The sequence below is a fragment of the Ammospiza nelsoni genome, chromosome Z, assembly GCF_027579445.1.
Source record: "Ammospiza nelsoni isolate bAmmNel1 chromosome Z, bAmmNel1.pri, whole genome shotgun sequence".
In the NCBI taxonomy this organism is placed as follows: Eukaryota; Metazoa; Chordata; class Aves; order Passeriformes; family Passerellidae; genus Ammospiza; species Ammospiza nelsoni.
In genome coordinates this window covers 27,580,876-27,602,041 of record NC_080669.1, presented here as the reverse complement: position 1 = coordinate 27,602,041, position 21,166 = coordinate 27,580,876, and the positions used below count along the sequence as shown (strand labels likewise).

At 38.4% G+C, this 21,166-nt stretch overlaps 1 protein-coding gene across 1 annotated transcript in view; it reads right to left on the bottom strand.

The window, feature by feature from the left end:
* The window catches only part of ROR2 (receptor tyrosine kinase like orphan receptor 2), a 143,746-nt gene that overhangs the window by 4,189 nt on the left and 118,391 nt on the right, over window positions 1–21,166 (bottom strand). Inside the window, exons 6-9 of the mRNA XM_059493080.1 lie at window positions 8,434–8,558; window positions 4,579–4,893; window positions 2,662–2,907; window positions 846–1,048 (exon numbers count right to left, since the gene is read on the bottom strand). Of these exons, the coding sequence (XP_059349063.1) occupies window positions 846–1,048; window positions 2,662–2,907; window positions 4,579–4,893; window positions 8,434–8,558 (889 nt within the window). The remainder of the gene's footprint in view (window positions 1–845; window positions 1,049–2,661; window positions 2,908–4,578; window positions 4,894–8,433; window positions 8,559–21,166) is intronic.

Sequence of the window (21,166 nt, the reverse complement as noted above, 5' to 3'; positions counted from 1 at the left end):
GAGGGAGCAGGGCAGGCTGGGAAGATGTTTTAGCAGGTGATTTGGGGACAACTTCTGATTTTAGTGTCCAACAGCCTATAGATTGGGCTGGAAAATTTCCTTCAAATGTTCAAATTAACTCACAAAATCATCGCAATTAGTTACAATTGGTAATATTCATCAAATACTCTACAGTTTCCTGAACAGATGTTGCCAACTTCCAAAGTAAGCATTGTTTTTTAGAGTTTCCATCTTGTAAATGCTGTGATTAAAAATTCAACATTAGCTCTGAACAGGATTTTAGTTCAGAGATCAATTAGCTGACCTAGAAAATCCTATGCAGGAGCTGACATACGTAGTCATGACTTCGAAGCCATTTTCCTTTCACCATCCTTTGTGATTTCACAGCCTTGGAAACATGTTGCATGCCATCTCAGCTCTCAACTCACTTATGGATAAGAACACCAGTCTTGGGCTGAAGGATTAGAACAAGAAACCCTAGGGTGCCTCATGCTTTAAACAGGCAAACAGGCCACGTCATTACCAGGAGCAAAAATGAGCTGCAGGCTGAAGACTGGATCAGAAATGACCACTTTTCCAGTCACTTAGACAACAGGCAGAATGGCAATTGATGGGCAAGGACAAGTGCCATTAAATACTGTGTACTGAAAGTTGTTGTCCAAGATCAGGATTTCTAGAGACACCTACAAAGTGCAAGACCTGGTTTTCCCTGAAGTAGATGGCCTCAACACTATGAAAATTAGGTCCCCAACAACATGGCTCAATTTGAACACAGACAACATGAGATGCTGAAAATCACTACACTTTGAAAATACCTGGGCCTGAGCAAACTGTGTAAGAAATACCTGTTTATGTTGATTAATGAGTGGCATTTCCATGTCTTGGCTGGGAGATGCCATCAGCTGGCGGCGCTGTGGTGTAGCAGCAGATGCCTTCTGCTTGTTTCTGCACATGCAGACCAGGAAGAAAAGGCAGGCTATCACCAGAGGGATGGCTATGCTGGGAACAAGGATGTAGAGGATTCCCATTTTGCTGTTGTCACGTGGACCTGTCAAGCACAGAAATGTATACAGTAAGTATTTTTAAGCTATTTGATAGTAACAAAAATTATTATTAATACTATATTTTAAATCAAAAGTAAACTATGCCCTGAAAACAGAAGTCACATTACCTTCTCCCCTTTCTTCATAATTTTCCATTATATATTTCAAAAAAGCTTGAATGGACATAGCAATTGGCAGTTTGAAGATAAACTAGGAGCCCCATAATGTGTGGGCCATAACAGTATGTGATTAATTTTACTTTATTTTTGAGGTTTCCAGTTGAGAAAACCATAGAATACAGACCAGGTATCACTGCATTATCCTGCTCAGGGCATAAACAACAAGTGAACAATCTCTATCACAATATATAAACCAGTGAGTTCAATGTGACCCAGAAAACAACACAGTCTGACCCATTCTCATAGATTCAGTCATTTCATCAACACTTGGCCCATTCTTTACCTCTATTGGTGCTACTTCTGCCCAGAATAAAATAAGTTGCACTTCTCATTGGTAGAGATATGATTTGTTCTGTACTTAATAGAATTGCAGAGCTTTTATGTTAGAGTGAGAAAGACATGAAACAGCCACCAATACATTTAGGTCCGGAACCTTCCTAAAAGATTTTTTCACTTAATACTTAGAGACTTTAGGAAAGCCTAGTGATGTCAAAAATGTTCACTGGAACTGCCTGGGATGTTTTCTGTAACCTGTGGTTTTGCTATTTGTGGCAACTGCTTTCACCACAACTACATCCCAGTGTTATCTTTACCCTATGGTACATGCAATGTAGAAATTTATTATAAATGTCAAATCACATTACTGAAAAAAAGTGAAGTAACTAAAAAATTTTGTATTAGTTCTGAGCAGTTATAGAGATCCATGTAATCCACTTTTATGGCTTCCATGACAGATCTGTATCTTGCTGCAGGAAGCATGCTTTTCTTCCTAATGACTTACAGTATTAGCTGTTATATCCGAAGACACTGTCATATCCAAACACAATTACCAATGTGTGAAGTCCACTATGTGTGTACACCAACACTGGGAAAATGAGCAGAACAATCTATGAGAGCAGTACTTTTTATTTTTGCTAACAGTTGTGCTGTACAGAGCCACTAGCAGCTAGTGTAGGACTTTCTGATAAGATCATCTGCTTTATGCACTTCAAATGGCGTTGTTTCTGCACTTGAAACGGTTTCTTTCCAACCAGGCATGGTGCTATATCTCCCTCTATAGGATTTGAAAATCTTTGCTGCCTGCAAGATGTCAATACAGAGCAAGAGAAAGTACCCTCGGAGCAGTGTGAGCAAACCAAGCACATACGGGTGATTTGCATGTGCAATCTGTCATTTGACAAGTCAAAATAAAAACTGCAGCATCAAACTGAGGCTTAGTTCAGACAAGCCTCCAGTATATAATAAAAAATGGTCAGAATATCTTACAAACTCGTTCTCCAGAAAACATTAAACAATTACAACACAAAACAAAGTTGCTGCAGGTTAAACATAAAGAAGTATAACCCTCCTAAATGAATTGTACTTATAATAACCAGGAACATTCAAAATTACACAGGATTCAGAACAGTAGTAGGAGAAAAAAGAAAGAGAATACATACTACAAGAAGGTATGTCACACAGTTCCATGCGTACGTTTTTATTCTTTGTAAAACACCACGGACCATCCATTTGACCTCCAGGATTTCGACAATACGCATGTCCTCCACCTAGCTCGGGAAACTGTGTGCTTGTCAGATCATGGTTGTGGGGACTCTGTGAGTCCCAGAGTTGGCAAGTGTGGCCTGACTTGGTAACACTGACAGTCCCTCTGTAGTCAGCTCCAGAGCCATTGTAGCACTGATGATCTAAAATACAGGGTTTGGGAAAATGTTAGAAAAATCAAAACAATCAAGGGACACCATGACAAAAACAGGTGAAGTCTACAGAACATGTATGCAAACAAGTATTTAAATTTAGGTACCTTGAGATTTCATTAAATCTGTTCACTTTGAAATTTCAGTTCTGTATGTATCTGTACTTTTACACCCAGGTATTTCTGGATTATGTCCTGAAATGTCTCAGCTCTATGGTACACACATGAGTACTCTCAATTCTGAATTCAAATGGAGACTAAGAAGCATGTATGGACGTTTAGATACAGAACATGATAAGTTAAAGTAAATCAGAGATATGAGTTTCCCTTCAGTAAAAGTCTCCAGATATCAAAAATGAAAACTTTTGCTTCTCATAATCTTCCCATTTTCTTCACACTGATCACTTGCTATAGAAATCAGTTAAAGCCTCATGCCTCTGTTTCCTTATTTTCATCTTTAGAAAGAAATTATTCAGGATCTTCCTCTTTTTAGAAGCATCACTTTCATATTTGTTGGAACCACACCTTTATTCTTTGTTTTGCTGCTATCCTCTCTTCATACTTTCATACTTGTCTTCTATATGCATCATCCGAGCTGAATCATACATTTTGCAATATTATCTCCTCCATTTTTCTGTTCTCCCCTCTCCAACACTCAGGAATCCATCTCTCTCAAACCCCACAAATACTCAAGTGCAGATGTTCCATCAGTGGTAGCACCACTGGCTCTGAGAATCATGGACAACTTTCACCAGATGTTTTACTGATTTTGTTCTCATGCCTTTTGCTTGATATCTCTTCCCTGTCTGATTTGTCTCTGTCATTGTATTCTCAGTTACTTCTGTTTCTCAACTACACTACATTATTTATATAAAAGCACAGAACTAGTATTTTATGTCCACCATTACGCCATGGCTCCTGCTCCTAACTGTGGATACAGACAGAATCCACAGATAGTCAGAATAATCTTATTGTACATTGTACTTTAAACATCTTTGGTCTGAGTTTTCTTATTGAACAATGTAGGGGGTTGTGATTAATTGCTATGAAATGGAGCAGTCAGGAAGACTGCATACAATTAGTGACAACAGAACAGCCCTTCTACTTTTGGATGTAAATACAAATTCAAGATCAATGTTTTCACCCATCCCATTTGGGTAAAGGAAGATAATTGCACCCCATGTTCAAGTTACAGGATTAATATTCCTGTGAGTTCCCATACAGAAAGAATGAACACTAGGTGGTTAGTTCCCTGACAGATCTTCCAGTGATGCTTCAACAAACTATATGAAGTTAATCAATAGGTAAACAAAACTCTTAAATAGATCTATGGGGAGGCTCACCCAAAAAGGCAAGGACTGAGCCAGGTGGGAGGCAACACTCTGAAAATCTGCATCAAATCAGCCAGGTGAACAGGAAGTTTTATAGCCCTGGCTGGTTGATATAACACATTCTGCTGTACAAGCAGCATCCTTTAGGCTTCCTTGCCATCCTAACGCTGCTTTACAACACTGCAAGATTATGGTCAGTATTAACAAGGTAAAAATGAGTACTTCAGCACTTTCTTTACAAAAAGAATGGCTTATAAAATATTGTCTCTCAGACACAATGAAAAGAAACATCAAGCTGTACTTTTTCCCAGTGATGAAACACATGGACTTACATCGGCTCAGTCTCTCCACAGGGATCCCAATTCTTATGCAGTTGGCCGCTTCCAAGGTGTCTGGTCGCGGGAGGTCCTCACACTTAGGCAACTGCAGCTGCATCAAAATGAGGGGGTTTGACCTGGCAATGTTGTACTCCTGCCTGCAGAGATCATTCTCCAGAACTTCACATTCATCCCGGCACAGCTCCCGTGGCTTAGGGGTGCGGGAACGCTCATCACACAGGGGAAACACGAAGTGGCAGAAGGAAGGTATGGCGAACTGCGAGCACTGGTCAGACAAATGCGTTGAAGTGCCAATCATGGTAAACGCAGCTGCAGGACAACAAAAATACAGATGAGTATTGATTCCTAGCATGAGAAAAAACTTCATTTTCACGTCATTTACCTTGAACATTCTTAATCTTTCCTTAAGGGTCTGAAAGCCTACTGGTAAATGAGGTGATTTCAGCTGTAAAGGAGGGTTGACAAATGCAGGAAGAAAACCCAACATCCCAGTGTTCCTCTGACATCTGCACAGAGCTTGTAGGCCTCAGCTTCCAGAAATTAACCCACATGATTACCATTGCTCAGACTACTGGCTAATTTTAACTTATAAGGATCAAAAGCAAAGAAAGGCAAGATACACCTGCCAGGATACTGGTATGTAACTTTCCAAAGTTCCTAATTACATAAAATCTCAACAAGGATTCTTCCTAACTTCTTCTTCCTGTAGACATTTTGATAAATAAGTAAGTGTTTTTCAAAGCTTGTCAGGCAAAAAGTGTATCATTGATATTTGGGAAGACATGGCTTTAAACTGACATGAGAAGCCTAACAGGCAGCTTTGTGGAAAATTAACGTAATCAGTCTCAGCATGCTGATCACATTAAGACGAACATCATAATGAGTTAGGAATGTAATTCTTCCCTTCAGCTCTCAGCACCTACATGCTAACATTTAGCTCAAAATTTTCTTGCACATTGCAAAGGAAAGACATATATCTGTGTGCATCATGTATCTGGTGCTGAATCAACCTTTAAATGTAGGAACATTCACTCCCCCAGTAAAGCATCATTCATGAGTGAGAGTTGCTAGACTGCATGTTCCACCAACTCACACTGTAAAAAGAGAGGAAGTGCTATTCAGCAGTCTATTTACAACCTACAAATAAAGTCTTTCTCTCTTGTCCAGCTCTCTCCTTTCAATCATCTATTTCCTGTGGACACATGGTACCACAGAATCTCTTCCTGAACACCAAACATGCAACAAGCAGCTGCAAATCTAGCTTTTTAGACTGTTTACACCTTTGCTTATTTTAATTCAAAACTAGTAATGCAGGAACACAACCACTTATCAGTCATACTGGGAACACTGCATGCACGCAGACCACCAGGCCTCAAAGGACAGTTGTAACATATGCTTGTCGCAAAGACTAAAATGGAAAAAATAAAACTGAAGGACTGAAGTAGTCACTGTCAGTTGTTTGAAACTCCACACTAAGTTTTGTGAAGGCATTGCATTACAGAATTTAGATCATCGTGAGAGAAAAGTGCACAATTTACAATTATATTTTTATTTTGATGGAAGGTGCAAAAGTCAGCAGTACCGTGTGGTAGCATCTAAGGGGTTTACATTTTATTTATTAAACAGATGTTAAACAGCACAGCTGAGACCTCAGCAGCCAAACACATATACACAGGTCAGACATAAGTTCTGTGTGCTATTCATTGTTGGCCTTCCAGTCTTTCAAGCCACATCTAAAGATTTTCTCCAGAAATGTAATCATTTTTTTAACCAAAGGTTGCTACTCTCACCCAATCACATGGCCAGGACCAAAAAGCACAAGGGGCCATGGAGACAAAGAATATATATTTCTCACAAGAGTACAGCAGGGAAATGAAACTCCAGAATGAAAATTCCCCACAGATGTAACCTGGCTAAATGCTCCTTGAGTTGGACAGTAGGTGTCCCCACTTCCCATGCACATTGCAACACACCATCAAAAACGGCAGTTAGAAGGTATGAGCAAAACTATCAGCAAAATCTCAGCAGCAACTATTCAGCTTTTTTCAACTATTTCCTTTACCTGACAAGTTACTGCAATTTCAAAAGTACCCTGTCATATGGGTATAGAACACCCAGTCTCACAATATCTGCTTGACATATAATATGGCTTACAAGAACCAATAATGCTATGAAATCCTCAGGGTACTTTTGCATAAGATGTCTAGTACAACCTTCAAAAGCATACAGTTTGAAAATGCTATATTATTATTAAATGCAATAATAACAATAGTAATAATAGTAATAGTAATAGTAATTGTAGTAGTAGTAGTAGTAATAATAATAATAATAAATGCTACATTATTAATTATTAAATGCTATATTACAACATTTTATTATTAATAATAAAATGCTATATTATTAAAGACTGTCATAACTGCCTAGCTAGGCACTGGGCAGCTCTATATGGTGTTCTCAGCATCTTCCTGAAAGAGAACATCAAGAATTCCATCAGGAATTCTCCTCAACTGCAAAACAGAGAGTTCCAACACCCTAGCTTTGGAAATCTAACAGATAATTGGTAATATTAGGAAACCAGCAGCCAGTTCATCAGTGCCCATGTTCCATATCCCAGAAACAAGTACAGCTCAATCAATAACCATTTTCTGGGTAATATCACAGTTTTTTGTTGTTAAATTTGGTTTTGGTTTTTGAAGAGAACATTATGAACCTAATTCACAGAATTACAGATTTAGTAATTCCAGATAGTTAAACACTTCCATATTGCTGAAAAACATCCAAGCAGGACAGAGATTATGTAGCTGGTGAAAAAAGAAAAAAAAGTATCAATATGTATTAATTAATAGCATAATGTTTAAAGAGGCTGGAGTTGCAATGCAGTTCAGGAGAAGGGCGGGAGTAGAATGTGTTGTAATAGTGTAAGTAAAGGTCAGCACCTGGATTTTGCCAGTCCCGGAACCTGGTCACCATTTCAAGAACAGGAAAAAAAAAAAGGACTTGGATTCCTGGATAAACAATGTCTTTAGGGAGTTAGAGCTGACAAGTGAAGGTAAACTCTTTTTGGCAACTAGTTATGTTGAAGTTGGAGAGTCCATTAGTGAGCTGTGTCTGGCCGGATGCAAATCAGCTCCTGCTGGACTGACCTAATTTGCTACACACTATGACAAACAGTTTGCTCTGTTCCATGGGCTCATTTTGCTTGCTCTACTTTGTGTACATCAGAGTCACAGCTGCTAAAATCAGCTAGCTGATATCCAGTGAAGAAAACCCATGTTGACGTACAGCCCATTAAAAATCATTAAGGTTTTGGATGCATGTTTGCCTCCAACTCTGTACAAAAAGTATGTTCAGAGAAAGATTAAACATAGGCAGAGCACAGGAAGGTGAACTCTTGTTTTATATAAATCAACGTGAAATCCAGACTCTGACAGAATTATGCAAAAAGGAAAGAAGCCCAAGGGAAAGGCCACCATATGCTTTTGCAAGAAAATAAAAGATCAGTGCTTTTTCACTCTATCACAAATCCATTTAAAAAATCAAAATCTTCTTTTTGAATCCATCATGCAAAAAGCTCCAGTATAAACTAGAAGCTGTTAAAAATTCAGTATTCTGACATTTCACTTAAGGACATGGAATAAGCTTTACATATTACCACAGATACTCATCTTCCTTGCTCCAAATTTTACTAGCTGCTCAAGTGGGAAACAGGCTCACCCCCTCAAAACCTTAATATAAAGATGTCTTCATCATTGGCTGACAAAACGAAAAGGATGATAGCACTGTTTTTACCTGAACTGGATACTTTTATGAATGTTTCTTTCTCCCTGCTAAAGAGATGTGTAAGCTTACCAGTAATTCGGTTTTCAATTTCCCCTTGCATCTGGAGGGAGTCCACATAAATGGTTCTGTTTCCAATGATCCGTGCACACGCAATTCCCCTATATGGCTGACAGAAGCCATCTTCATGGTAATCTCTGCAAAAGACATGTTAGGATTTCATATGCAGATGTCTCTCTGCTGCCAATGGATTTTTACAAAACATATTCTTATAAAAGTGGAAAAAACTCAAAATACTGTAAACCTGAAACTGTCCCATTCCTAAGGTGCAGCTTTTTCCTCCAATTCTCTCTTACCTTGGAAGTCTTAATGAGGGATCCTGTATACAGCTCATTACAGAAAGAAAAAAACAAACCCCAACATTAATTTGAAAATAATAAACTAATAATGGAATTTGACAGATGGATCTCTTAAAAAGCCTTTAGAATGAGACAGCAACATAGATCTAGTTACGTGTCCCCATGCATTTTTGGCATCCAGCTGTACTCCATAAAATTAGGCAGTTTGTGCTCTTCTCCCACTTCTCTCTCCCGCTCTTCATTTCCTGTAGTGGATAGCAGAAGAGTTCTTGCCAAGCTTGAATTAAAACATGGAATAAGAGTAATCAAGGCTATAACCTCTTTTCCTCTTCTCTCTAGTGAAAGTCAGTGCCAAATTTCTCTTTCAACATGTATTTCAATATAGTTTTCAATTCAATGAAGCTTTGGGCCTTTCACTCCCTTATATCAACATAAATATTTTGGCACAAAAGCCCTAGCCTAAAGGCTCAGTGGTTCAACACTTCATCCCCAAAACCCCTGTAAATAATACAGAGCCAATCTGCAGATCATAACTGTCAGAGCACTGAAAGGGGACTTAAGAGAGAGAGCACTCTCTTAAGAATAAATATCCAGTATGTCATGTGTTTCCTCCAGCATGGCATTGCCTCTGTGCCAGGATTCACTAACCCGATGGTTATTTACATCATGCCATATACTGCATGATGGACCAGAAATAGATTAAAAAAAATTTTTAAAAAAAGTGTCTCTAGAGTAGGGCATCTAAAAACTTAATTAGCTTTTGTAAATAAACGGTTCAAAAGTCTGAGATACCTCTCCAATACCAACATTGAAGTATTACTTCAATGCTCCTCTGCACTTTTTACTTTATTATCTTTGGATATTAACACCTGTTTTGGTCATGTGGGTTCCCCATTCCCTTACAAATACTTCCACCCTTTCTTTGGATATCTCATGAGCAGGAAAAAACTGTCAGTGACTACACGTAAAATTTCATAACTTTAGCTGTGAGAAATCAGCATGAAAACCCTCTCTGTGACAACAGCTAGCCAACATTGCCTGTGCCTACTTCGGCCCCTCACACTGATACCTTACTCTATCTTAGGAATCTTCTCATTTTTCCTATGCTGTGTGTCCCTGATAAAGCCGACCACTTCAGGGGAATGGTACCAAAATTTCTTACTCTTTGGCCATGGAAAGTTGGGCAGGACTGTCTGTACAAGTAGCCAAAAGGTGGAACTAGCAATCACCACTTGAGCTGCATTTCCTCTTTGCCTCCCAAAACCACAATGATTTACCAGGACTCTTGAGAAGTCATGGATATAAAGCATATCATGCAGTTGTTATCCAGATATGGCCTTTATTTCCTATCACACTATTATTTTTAAATATTTATAAAGCACATTTTTTTCTACAAACCCTGACACAAGTTCTACTTCCTCAAAGATGTGTAAGTTTTTGATTAGGGTGGATGAAGTAAAGGACGAGTCATAGGATCAACTACTCCCTGCAGTGACATTCCTTCATTCTTACAACAAAACCTGTAATTTTGCAACAATTGCATCATGCCTGAAGAGACAAAAATATCAAAGCATTTTGTCTGTGCCTGTTTTATGATCCTTGACCACCTCAGTAGGAAGTCAGCAATTCCCAAAAGGAGCTGAATGAATATGAAACCTCTTTTTGACCTCTTTCTAAAGAGTAAATTCATACCCCTATCCTGCAGAAGAAAGTCTGCAATGTATCTTACTGAAACTGTATCTCACACTTCAGGTCTCAGTTCAGGGCTCTCTTGCCAATACCGAAAAAGAAAAAAAAAAAACACACTCCAAACAGCATGGGTTTGGGGACAAAAGCAGTGTGACCTCTTACTTAGCTCTGTTTATTTATTTTTGTCAAGAACTTTAAAACACAGCTTAGATATTATAAATACACACATATGGTCCCCTCTCCCATGTTACAGTCAACTGCTGATTGTACTAAACTAGATATGACCATTACCATGGACACAAGCAAAAGTAAACAGTAACCTGATGTCAGTTAACTCTGACAGAAGTGTGGCTGTTATTCTACATGCATCTTTGTCAGGTCAGAAAACTCAGTGAATGCTGTTTGACTAGTAGTGGTACTGAGAGAACAAAATTTGATTAGTCTTCTTAGGAAAAAAACTAATTTCAGCTGCCGAAGTGGCAGCAGTGAGAGTCCCCTGACAGATTATTCTGTCCTTCACCTATATGTACCCTTGGGACATGGCAAAAAATCTGCAACAAAAAGTAACCTGGGGAGAGTCTGACAGAACAACATAGGAGTGGTATAATGCGCAGTTTAAACGGGAGCCCTTGGAACCATGTGTGGCTTTGAATCATGCTCCGAACAACATGCCAGCAATTTAGTTGCTGATCAGAGCATTAATTAAAAGCTGCTGAAAACAGACAGAAATACTGACTCTTCAATTTCCTGCTGCTTGAACTATAACATCTGCTCTGACCAAGAACCCTGGTGAAAGAGAAATCTGACTCCACAAAAGGAACCCAGAATAGTTCAACTTGTTCCACTTGCAGAAATCTTACAAGCTATCCACCACAGGTACTTTTTTACCTTTGTTCTTTAGTTTGCACATATTTCAAGGTAGCATTAACTTTTCTCTCCAGTGATTTTCTTCCATTTTTAAAGATTTTTTTTGTTTTTTCTTACAAAACAGAGTCAGACACATGCTACGTGTTGGTCTTTTTTGCACCTTTGCTGGAAGGCTGAATCAACTACATTGCACCTGGAAACTGAATTTTCTCAGCACTCAGAATGGAGGTAAGGTATTCTCTTACTGAGTGAACTCTCCTCCCAATTACACAACAGATGTTTGACCAGAGTTTGGATTTAAAAATAAAATTGTAAAGAATATGACTAAACAGACCTTTATTCATAAAACCCCAATTTCCATACTTCAGATTCAGTGTTATCAGTTTTTCAGACTCAAAAGGTAACCTTCTGCCAGAACAATTCCATTAAGAACTAGGGTTTCTAATCAAAATCAAAAGTAGAAGAACCTACTACTTCAGTCACTCAAAAATAAAACCAAAATATTGACACTATTTTTATGTACAACCTGGAAATTGTACAAGGTCTGAAAACACCTTGACAAACCAAGCACTGATAAACATTTACAAGTTCCTCATCACACATGCACTGCAACACCTCATAAAATACAGCTTGCCTTCAGGTTTGTGGGTAGAAGTCCATATGAAATGGAGAATTAACCAAGCAAGAAGTGTAGAAGAAAGATGCAGATTCAATCATACAGTGCTACTCCTCCCATTGTTAGAAATCACAACTTCCAGGAACATCTGGGTCTATAAAGGAAGAACTGGATGAATCAGTGCCTCTGAAGAGGAATAAAACCTAGCATGATGAAGAGAAAACTCTCTAGATGGAGGTTATGCAACTCTTCCATAAGATAGCTATCTGCTCTAGAAATACATAAAGGGATTTTTAGATGTCCTTGAAAAAAAACATAGGGGACATCACTACCCCACCCTCTCATTAAGCATTACTTTAATTTTGCATATGACACAGAAAGCACACCAAACAAAATACTACAGAAGGAAACACACTGGCAACAAAGATGCTTTTCTTCATGGAAAATTTGAAATGTGGAAAGAGTATGTCTGGGCACAATACACTATATGCTATCAAAGGCAACCATGGAAACTCTGTTCAGTACTAAAATCACCTTCTGAAGCACCTGAATTTGAGGCGCATTTTCAGTATGTATGTAGTGCCCCTAAAAACACAGTAAATGCAGACTTGTGGTTTTCCTTAGAAATAGAGAAAACACATGAAGCTCTATTTTTAGCAAGGATTCACAAAGTGAATTATGAAAGCAGAACGGAGAGGTACCAGATATTAATTTGCTAGTGAGACACCTTTATTCTGATTGCATACCACAAGTTTTAGTTACAAAGACAGCAGAAACTTATAAGTCAAAACTATTTTCCTGAAAATAGAAAAGACAAAACACCATGCACCAGCCATAGGAAGAAACTCAGAAGTTCTCAAGAAAATTCAAAAAGAGTAAGTTTTTCAATTTAATACATTGGAAAAAATCTCATTTAATAACACCCCACCAACCTACCATAGCAGTTATATGGACAGACATATTCTCAACCTATGCTTTACCAAAGTAAAACATAAGCCAGTTCATAGATTATGATAGTATATTCCAAAGGTTAGCTATCAAAAAGTAGTAGAAAGCTTCTTTGTTATAGAAGCTTCCCACAAGCACACTAAATGCAATTAAAATTTCCTATAAATTTTCCCACAACAAATAAACCTGAAACTTTGACCCTCTTCCATGCTGTCCAGGGATTAGAGCAGCTTTTAATCAAGAATTGTTAAATACTCAGACCTCCCACTAATGTTTCATTATAAACAGAATGGCAAAGCAAGGACAAATGCACTGAAAACCACAGATTATGACAGATGAAGGAAAAGACAAATTATATATGTCAGCCTATTTGCTATTCTTAGAGAAATACAACATTTGGTATGCAGTTGCTCATCTTATCAGGATGTCTTAGGATTTCTGATAGTTACAACTTAATAACTAATGTCAGAAGCTGTGTAAAGAGAATTATCATGACAGACAGCACGATCAGAGGAAAAAGGATAGGCATCATATTTCAGATTATGAGTTTACTTAGCCTAGTGTGTGGCTACTTCATAAATATATATCACAGAAATTTCTAGACCTGCAACACTAAAAAGAATAAAGGAATAAAGGAATAAAGAGTCTATGTTTAATCAAAGAGAGGCAAATCTCTCTGATGGAGAAGAGCATTATAAAGGACTGCAGTAAAAAAAAAAAAGTTATTTCAGGGTTTTTACATATATATATATACATACATATTTATTTATTTATTTATTTATATGGTTTGTTTATACTGAATCTCAAAATCAGGACATCTTACAATGTTGAACTACAGTTTTTGTAATTTGTTACCCCTACTCTTGATGTGTATCATATCACATCATAGTGCTGAGAAGTAAAGCCTATTCACAAGAGGATCACTTTTCAATGGTTAAAATTATTTTACATTCCCAAATATTTCGTCCCCCAACAGTCCACAGATGAGAGTTGAGAGAAAAAAAACATACTACCCTTGTCATATGCCATATTGACTGCATCTATAGGATTTGCCTCCTTTCAAAAACAGTGAATATACATTAATGTTGTCATAGAAAAATACTAGGTAACTTCTGGCCAGGTTTGTATATTTGCCTTCGAGAAAATATCAAATATAGCACACAATTTCTTGTTTCACCATGAAGAAAAATTTTTCAAGAAATGCTGTCTTTCAAACAACGGGCTTTAAAACTGCGCATTCTCATAGGCCTCCTGTTGTCACAGGATATCAATGTAAGTTTTACTACTGACTTTCAAGGCAATAGCACTGAGGTGTAAATATTTGAGGGAGAAAAAGAATATAATTTTTTCAGAAAGTATGGTTTGAAATATTACTATCCATTGAAGGGCTGGGCTAATGCCAGGTGCTTCTGACATCAGCCATAACACAGGGCAGAAATTCAGTAACACACACAAATAGGTATTTGCTTTTCGTGTAGTTTTGAAAACCCAGGTGTACAGGAAAACCTCAAAAAAAAATCCCAAACCCACAAACCATAAAACACCCAAAACTCCACACATGCCCATTTGTACCCTTCCTGCTGAAGCCAAGAAACTAATGGGTGGCAGGGACAACTTGACTACTGTATTGGGCCCTTGCCTGAATGAAGGCCACCCTGCACCCACATCATGGGAGAAGAGCACAGGCTTCCTGCCCTACCTGTATCCATTCTCTGAACAAACAGTTTCATCCTCTGACCAAAGGCTTCTGCAAATAACCCACCTTTCTGGCACTTAAAATCATTGTTTGCACATCTTCACTTGCGCCTGAAGATCCGTGCCCCTGGGATATTAGGAAATCCATACTGATGTACTTAACTCCTCAAAGAAGACTTAGAACATGAAATATTTAGAATACAGTAAAACTTTTCCTTTGCACTAAAGGAACCTAAGAAATATTATCAGAAAAGAAGGGGAGCCTAGTGTTAAAAACAAAAACCTAACAGGCAGGGGAATTTGTATAAATAGTCATAGCTCAGTTGAAGTTAATGGGCCTATGACAATTTACACTCACAATGGATATGGCCCGTGACTTCTGTTACCAAATGCTTATTGAGTGTAACAACTCATAAAGAAAGATTCCCTTTACGTTTAGCACACAACATGGACAAACATTTTGTGCTTGTTATCTGAAAAGTAGTACATCACAGAATCCCTTAAAGAATTTACTGAAATTTCCAATTACTGAACAGAATAATTGTGTTGCATTTGATTTAGATATTTATCTACTAGTTACTAAAAAATACAGTGTGAACTGAAACTCCATATTCAATGCCTAAAATCAGTAAAAAGTAACTGTTGATCTTTATTCTACTGTTTCTGTTAGATGATGTATTTGTTCATATTAATCATAGGACCTGAGAGAGCATTTTAAGCCAGCTTATAATAAAGGAACATTGAAATGTCATCAGTAAAAAAACAGCTACAAATGAAACTATTGTTTGAGACAAACTAAAGAGAAGACATTTGTCAAAGACCAACTTGTAAACTTTAAAAACAACCTAATATGTAAGCTACTGAAAATATTGCCAAATTGGATTATGAAATCAGTATTTTTAAATACGAAACTCAGGATCCAAAGTCTGTCTCTAAAACATAGTCTAAATAATATTTTAAACATATTTTCTCATGTTATTGTGGAAGGAGGAGTCTTTTGCTGCTAAATATTTAAAAATCATTTGAAGACAAGAAAGGGAGAGAACATCAATGGGGTTTAATCATAGGCCTTCACTGACTCATGACCCAAATTGGTCTCCTCAGTGGGCATTGCCTTAAGGGGGCGTCAGCACTCCTAGCTGAGCTGGGTCCTTGATAAAAGATACTATGATCAATAATTTAAGTGGATTAAACCAAAGGAAAATGGCGTTGCCTTCCTTTCTTTCACACACTCATCCGCTATTTTTCCTATAACAGCCCTCACAGGCTGCAAATACAAGAGAAAGAAACACATGAAACGGTGGCAGGTTGCTCATTAGGTAACTCTGCATGCTGCTATGGTTTCTTGGAATCATATCTACAGGTATTTATTACTGCTTTGCATCTTTAGAAGAGTTTTCAGTGTACCAAAAAATGTTGTAGTTCCCAAGTACAGCACATACACATACAGAAGTATAGACATAGGTGGCAGGGTTGCTTTTACTACAATAACCTGGGTAAAACAGCCGAGGAAGCAAAATTAAACAAGGACATTAATGTTCTGAATTTCTGTAAGAAATAGAGGATAGTCCCTAGCTGTATAACCAGCCACAATCCTCTTGATTAACACATGTAACTTCAAACAGATGATCTAATATTCTGCCAACAACATTCTCCCTTCTGCCTACAAACTCTCTCTTTCAGTTAACTCAAAGGACATTTTTGTAAATTCTCCCTCTGCTTTCATAGGTGTTAGCACGTTGGGATGAAATCTTGAAATCACATGAGTCAGCTGGCAGTCCAGGGAAGGCTGCAGATCTGTTTTGCTGAATGTCAGGTACTTTTAACAGAAACATTTCTGTTACAACCATGGTTAGTAAAAATTTGAAAAGAAAAACCTTCAGAAAACTAATTTCAACACATGGGAACACGAAGCTGGCCATGCAGCATTCCACCTTCTCACTCACCAAAGAAGCCATTATGAGCCTTCTTCCCCACCCCTTTTTTTCAAGGCATGCTATCCCCCTCAATGTGTTATGACTGTCTAATAAATTGTCTTTCTCTGACATCTCCAAGAAAAGTGAGCAGGGCCAACAGACCCTCTCTGAAGAGCCTCTAACAAGCAGCTCCCTCTTCCCTCTGCTGAGAGAGGAAAGCAAAATTCTTAGCTGTTTTCCATCCCCATCCTGCCATGCCACCCTGAGTGAGTGAGTACACATAGGTACTCCAAAAAGGTCTCAGAAAAGTCCACCAGCTGAAAATCTCCAAACTGCTGCTGTATCAGACAGCAAAAAAATGCCATCAGGGCCATCCTGGGCAGCTCAGAGGGGGCTCCAGCAGTGGGGCTGCTCATGCCTTGGGGCCAGTGCAGGGGACATGGCAGCTCCACCCGGCTGGCTGGGCTTCAGCAAAGGAGGGATGTGACTAAGGGATCACATCACTAAGAGATCACAAACAGGAATTTTTTACTATAGTTCAGTTGATTTAAATCTACTGATAGACCTACATATATATATATATATGCCAGGAAGACAGGCAGGAAGTAGAAAGTCTTGAAAGAAAAGACTGTGCATGCATGGCTGAAAATTGCAAGTTATAAAAATCCAAAGAGGAGGGAAGGTTAAAAGGAGGACAAAGGAATAATTTAAAACATAAAAATGAAATCCTGTGGAAATATCTTAAAGCTTTTCATTTCGGTTGGCTTTTTTTTTCTCTTTTTTTTTTTAATTATGGGGAATATAAGCTTTCTACAAAGTACTTTCTGCTTTTTTATAAGAGGTTAAAAAGATAGAACATTTTTGTAAAAAGTTAAAAAGTCAAAATTCATTATTAAACGTTTTAAGTGTCCATGTCCATGCCATTAAAAATGTGATCATTTCTGGAAGAATATGAGCACATGAAAAAGTGAAAATAACTGTACTGTCATAATTTTTTTTCTTCTTTCTTCTGTTTTTTTTTTTTTTAAGACAGAACATAGATGGATTTTCTATCTCAGTTACCACAGAAATTATACATCTGATAGCAGAGAGCTTTGTAAAATAGCTAGAAATGATCACAGCATCAGCTATAAATTTGCTATATAATTGTATGTAGAAGTGTGCATCCTCAAAGTCTTTTGCAGAACACTATCATTCAAACTACAGAAACATCAAGTATTTAAGAACATATAACACTGAAGTGTCAGTTTTCCAGTCTTAAGGAAAAAATAGCATATTCTATCTACCTTGAAAAAGTTGACATCTTTTAAATTATGTTCTTAAAAACATGATTTACTAAGTGACAATAAGAAATATTTGTTAGTTTCTCTGCTACTTTTTATGGATGCAATACGAGATAATTCTAGGCAATGCTGCAGAAAGTTAGAGTTTGTGAATACTTCCCAACATTACAAACAATTATCATACCTTCCCTTCGATATGGCTTATTTGAGATTAAATTTTCCACAGTCAAAAGGTAATTTTTGCCTTTTTAAATTTTGGTTACTTTTAGGGAAATTGTTAGATGTTTCACAAAATAAGGGCATGGAAATTTTTTTTTTATATTTTATTTCTCTTTAGACAAAAAATAAATTAAAGCCCCAAACACAACCACTACTAGTAGAAGGAGCAGCCACTTGGTTGCGATGCTGTCACATTGTCTTGCTATTGAGCAGACACATGAGACATGGAACAGGCTTTGTCTCTTCCCATGAAGCACAGTCTGAATTTGTCCAGCCTTTATGTAATTTCCACCTAAATGCATTCTAAGCCCAGTCTATGAGTGCACCTGCTATTCTCCAAACACTGTGCCTACGGCAGGCTTTGCACCCTTTGTGTGTGACACAGGAAAACTGCTTGGCACCCACGGGGATCTCCTAAGGTAAACTGAGGCGCTGCATGAGGAGTTTGCGTTGGGCCCTGGAGGACAGGGACTGTGGAAGCAGGATGAAGAGTCAGGGCAGGGATGCGTACCATGGCTACCACCAGGTATGCACCATTTGACGTCTCCCTCAAATCGAGAGCAAAACCGAACCATTTTTGTGTCTCGCCATTTCTGTCTGTCGATGGATGACTAAGGATGCGTCTCCACCTCTGGGCTGGTCTGTACTGGAGGCAGCAGTCTATTATTAGTGTTATCCACTTGTCATCTGTTCCAGCAGCCGAGGTCTGGCTAGCATGGCTGAGGAATCCAGAACTCATCAGAAAAATAATTTTTGTGTGTCGTCATATTTTCACATAATAGGTTTGTTGGTTTTTTCCAAATTAGGAAAATTAGCTTTTTCTCCACAGGAAATTATATGACAGTTTCAAGCAAGGCCTGTAGAGTTCTCAAAAATTAAAAATAGACACACATCTGCTTCAGCCACTAGAAGAGAGTGAAAATGAACAAACTTTGGGTCTGTAGCTTGCCTTTTCTGGAGCTGGGGTAAGAGTGCCCTGAATCACCCAAAAACGCTGGGAGGCTGGAGTGCTCATCCAGCCTTGACATAATGCCAAAGGTAACTTCCGCCTTACATTTCTTCCTTTGGAATTGAAATTACTTACTGAATGTTTATCAGACTGTATTTTAAAGACCCCTTTCCTCTTTTTCTTTTATTTTTTTTTTTCTGTGTACAAACAATTAATCCTGACTGTCACATTTTTTCATTTAAATCTTTCTGCACTTAAATCTTTCTGCATTATAATAGTGGATACTGGCTGCATTGTTCCACAGGCAAAATAGCTCATATTCTGAAGTCAGAATTAACTTATTTTCAGATGCCACACCCATGATGCTATGCAAACATCATTAGCTTGATACTCTGTGAGTACAAACTGTGCCAAAACCACAGCTCTGTAAATTAATATAATTGGGTTTAACATTAATAAACTGTTCCCAAATCAAAACGTGACATACTCAATTAGGAGAACAAATGCTTCCCCAAGTTTCGTATTTCAGCATTTAGTTCTTAATGCTTAAAAAGTGAGATCCTGTATATACTGACACACCTGTCAGTCTGAGCCACAGAGTATATAAAGCTACAATGATCACTCACAGCACATTCTTGATGGAGTATCTGAATCTTGAAACTACTGATGTTGTGTTACAATTATCACTTTTCTCTCTCACCCCCAACCCTGTAAAAAAAAATGCAGCTAAACTTCTGACACTGAGCTTATCTTTTCTACAATAATTACCAAGTGTGGTGTAAAAATGCTACTTTGCAGCTATCTACAAATGAGTAGAAATCCATGGCAGCTCCAACCTGAAAAGTGACTACAGCTTCAGCTCTGCAACATGGCACATCTACAAGCATGCTTTAGCTACTAAGGCATGCTTGTAGATGCATCATGCTACAAATTCCTGCATAATTCAACAGATATTTGAGCTGAGAGTACACCTTTATGTAATGTAGCATTTTACAGTTGGACTCAATGAACTTAAGGATCTTTTCCTACTTAAATGACTCTAAGGCTGGGAAAGCCATAGAAAAAGGGATGCAGCAGGACCCCCAGGCCTGCCAAAGGGCTCTGGGGTGCTGGTGGGCAGCAGCTCAGGGTGAGCCAGCAGTGTGCGCCCGGGCAGCCAGGAGGGCAAACCCCATCCCGGGGGGCAGCAGACACAGCATCACCAGCTGGGATTGGGATCATCCTGCTGGATTCAGCCCCGCTGCCCTCACCCTGAGTCCTGTGTGCAGGGCTGGGCCCCACGCTCTGACAAGGGTGGGAAGGAGGTCCTGGAATGGTCCAGAGGAGGACAACAGGGCTGGTGGAAGGGCTGGAAGCTATGTACCTGAAAAGTGGCTAAGGATTTTGGATTTGGCTGCTTTTGGAGAGGAGGCTGGTGGGTGACCTCAGTGCTCTCTATGGCTTCCTGAGAAGGGGAGGAGGGGGGAGTGCTGGTCTCTTCTCCCTGGGTTCCAGCTGAGTACAGTGCGCATGAGAATGGCTCAAAGCTGCATCAGGGGAGGTTCTGAATGGACAACAGGAAACATTTCCTTACCAAGAGGGTGGCAAACTTAAACAGGGTCTCTAAAGAGGTGGTCAATGCCCTGTGCCTGCTAGTGCCTTAAAAGGAGGCATTTGAACAATGGTCTTAATAATGGGCTTTAACTTTCGTCAATGGAGTGATCAGGAAGCTGGAACAAATGATCATTGTAGGTACCAGCCAACTGGAGCTACTGTACTTTATTGTGCTGTATTGCTCTCTATTATACTTTATTGTATTGTATTTTATTATATTATTTTTATTCTGTGTGTTTACTCCTCTACTAGTAAAGATTAAGCTTTCTGAGGAGTATGAGAAACTGATGATGACAAATGCTTCTTGCAGCCCTACTTTTAGAGTAGTAATACCTCAAATGCTTCAGACTTTAGACTTAACAAAGCAATACCAATTTAAAAGAACAGATTTTTCTTAATGAATTTTCTTTCGCCTTCTCCAAAAATAATTCCCTCCATCACTGTTAATGCTATTTAGTTTTGAGTTGAATTGTTCAGATATTATTGGTTCGTACCATCTGTTTGACTTTCTCTCAATACACTACATTAGCTGCATCTACATTTTTTGGCTCTTTCAAACTGAAATAGAGAACATAATAATACAAAAGTGGGGAAAAATCTAACCATAAAGCCATAAAAATTGAAAAGATGATTTATGGTGTGGCGTTCCAGCATTATCTCATTTTGTTAAA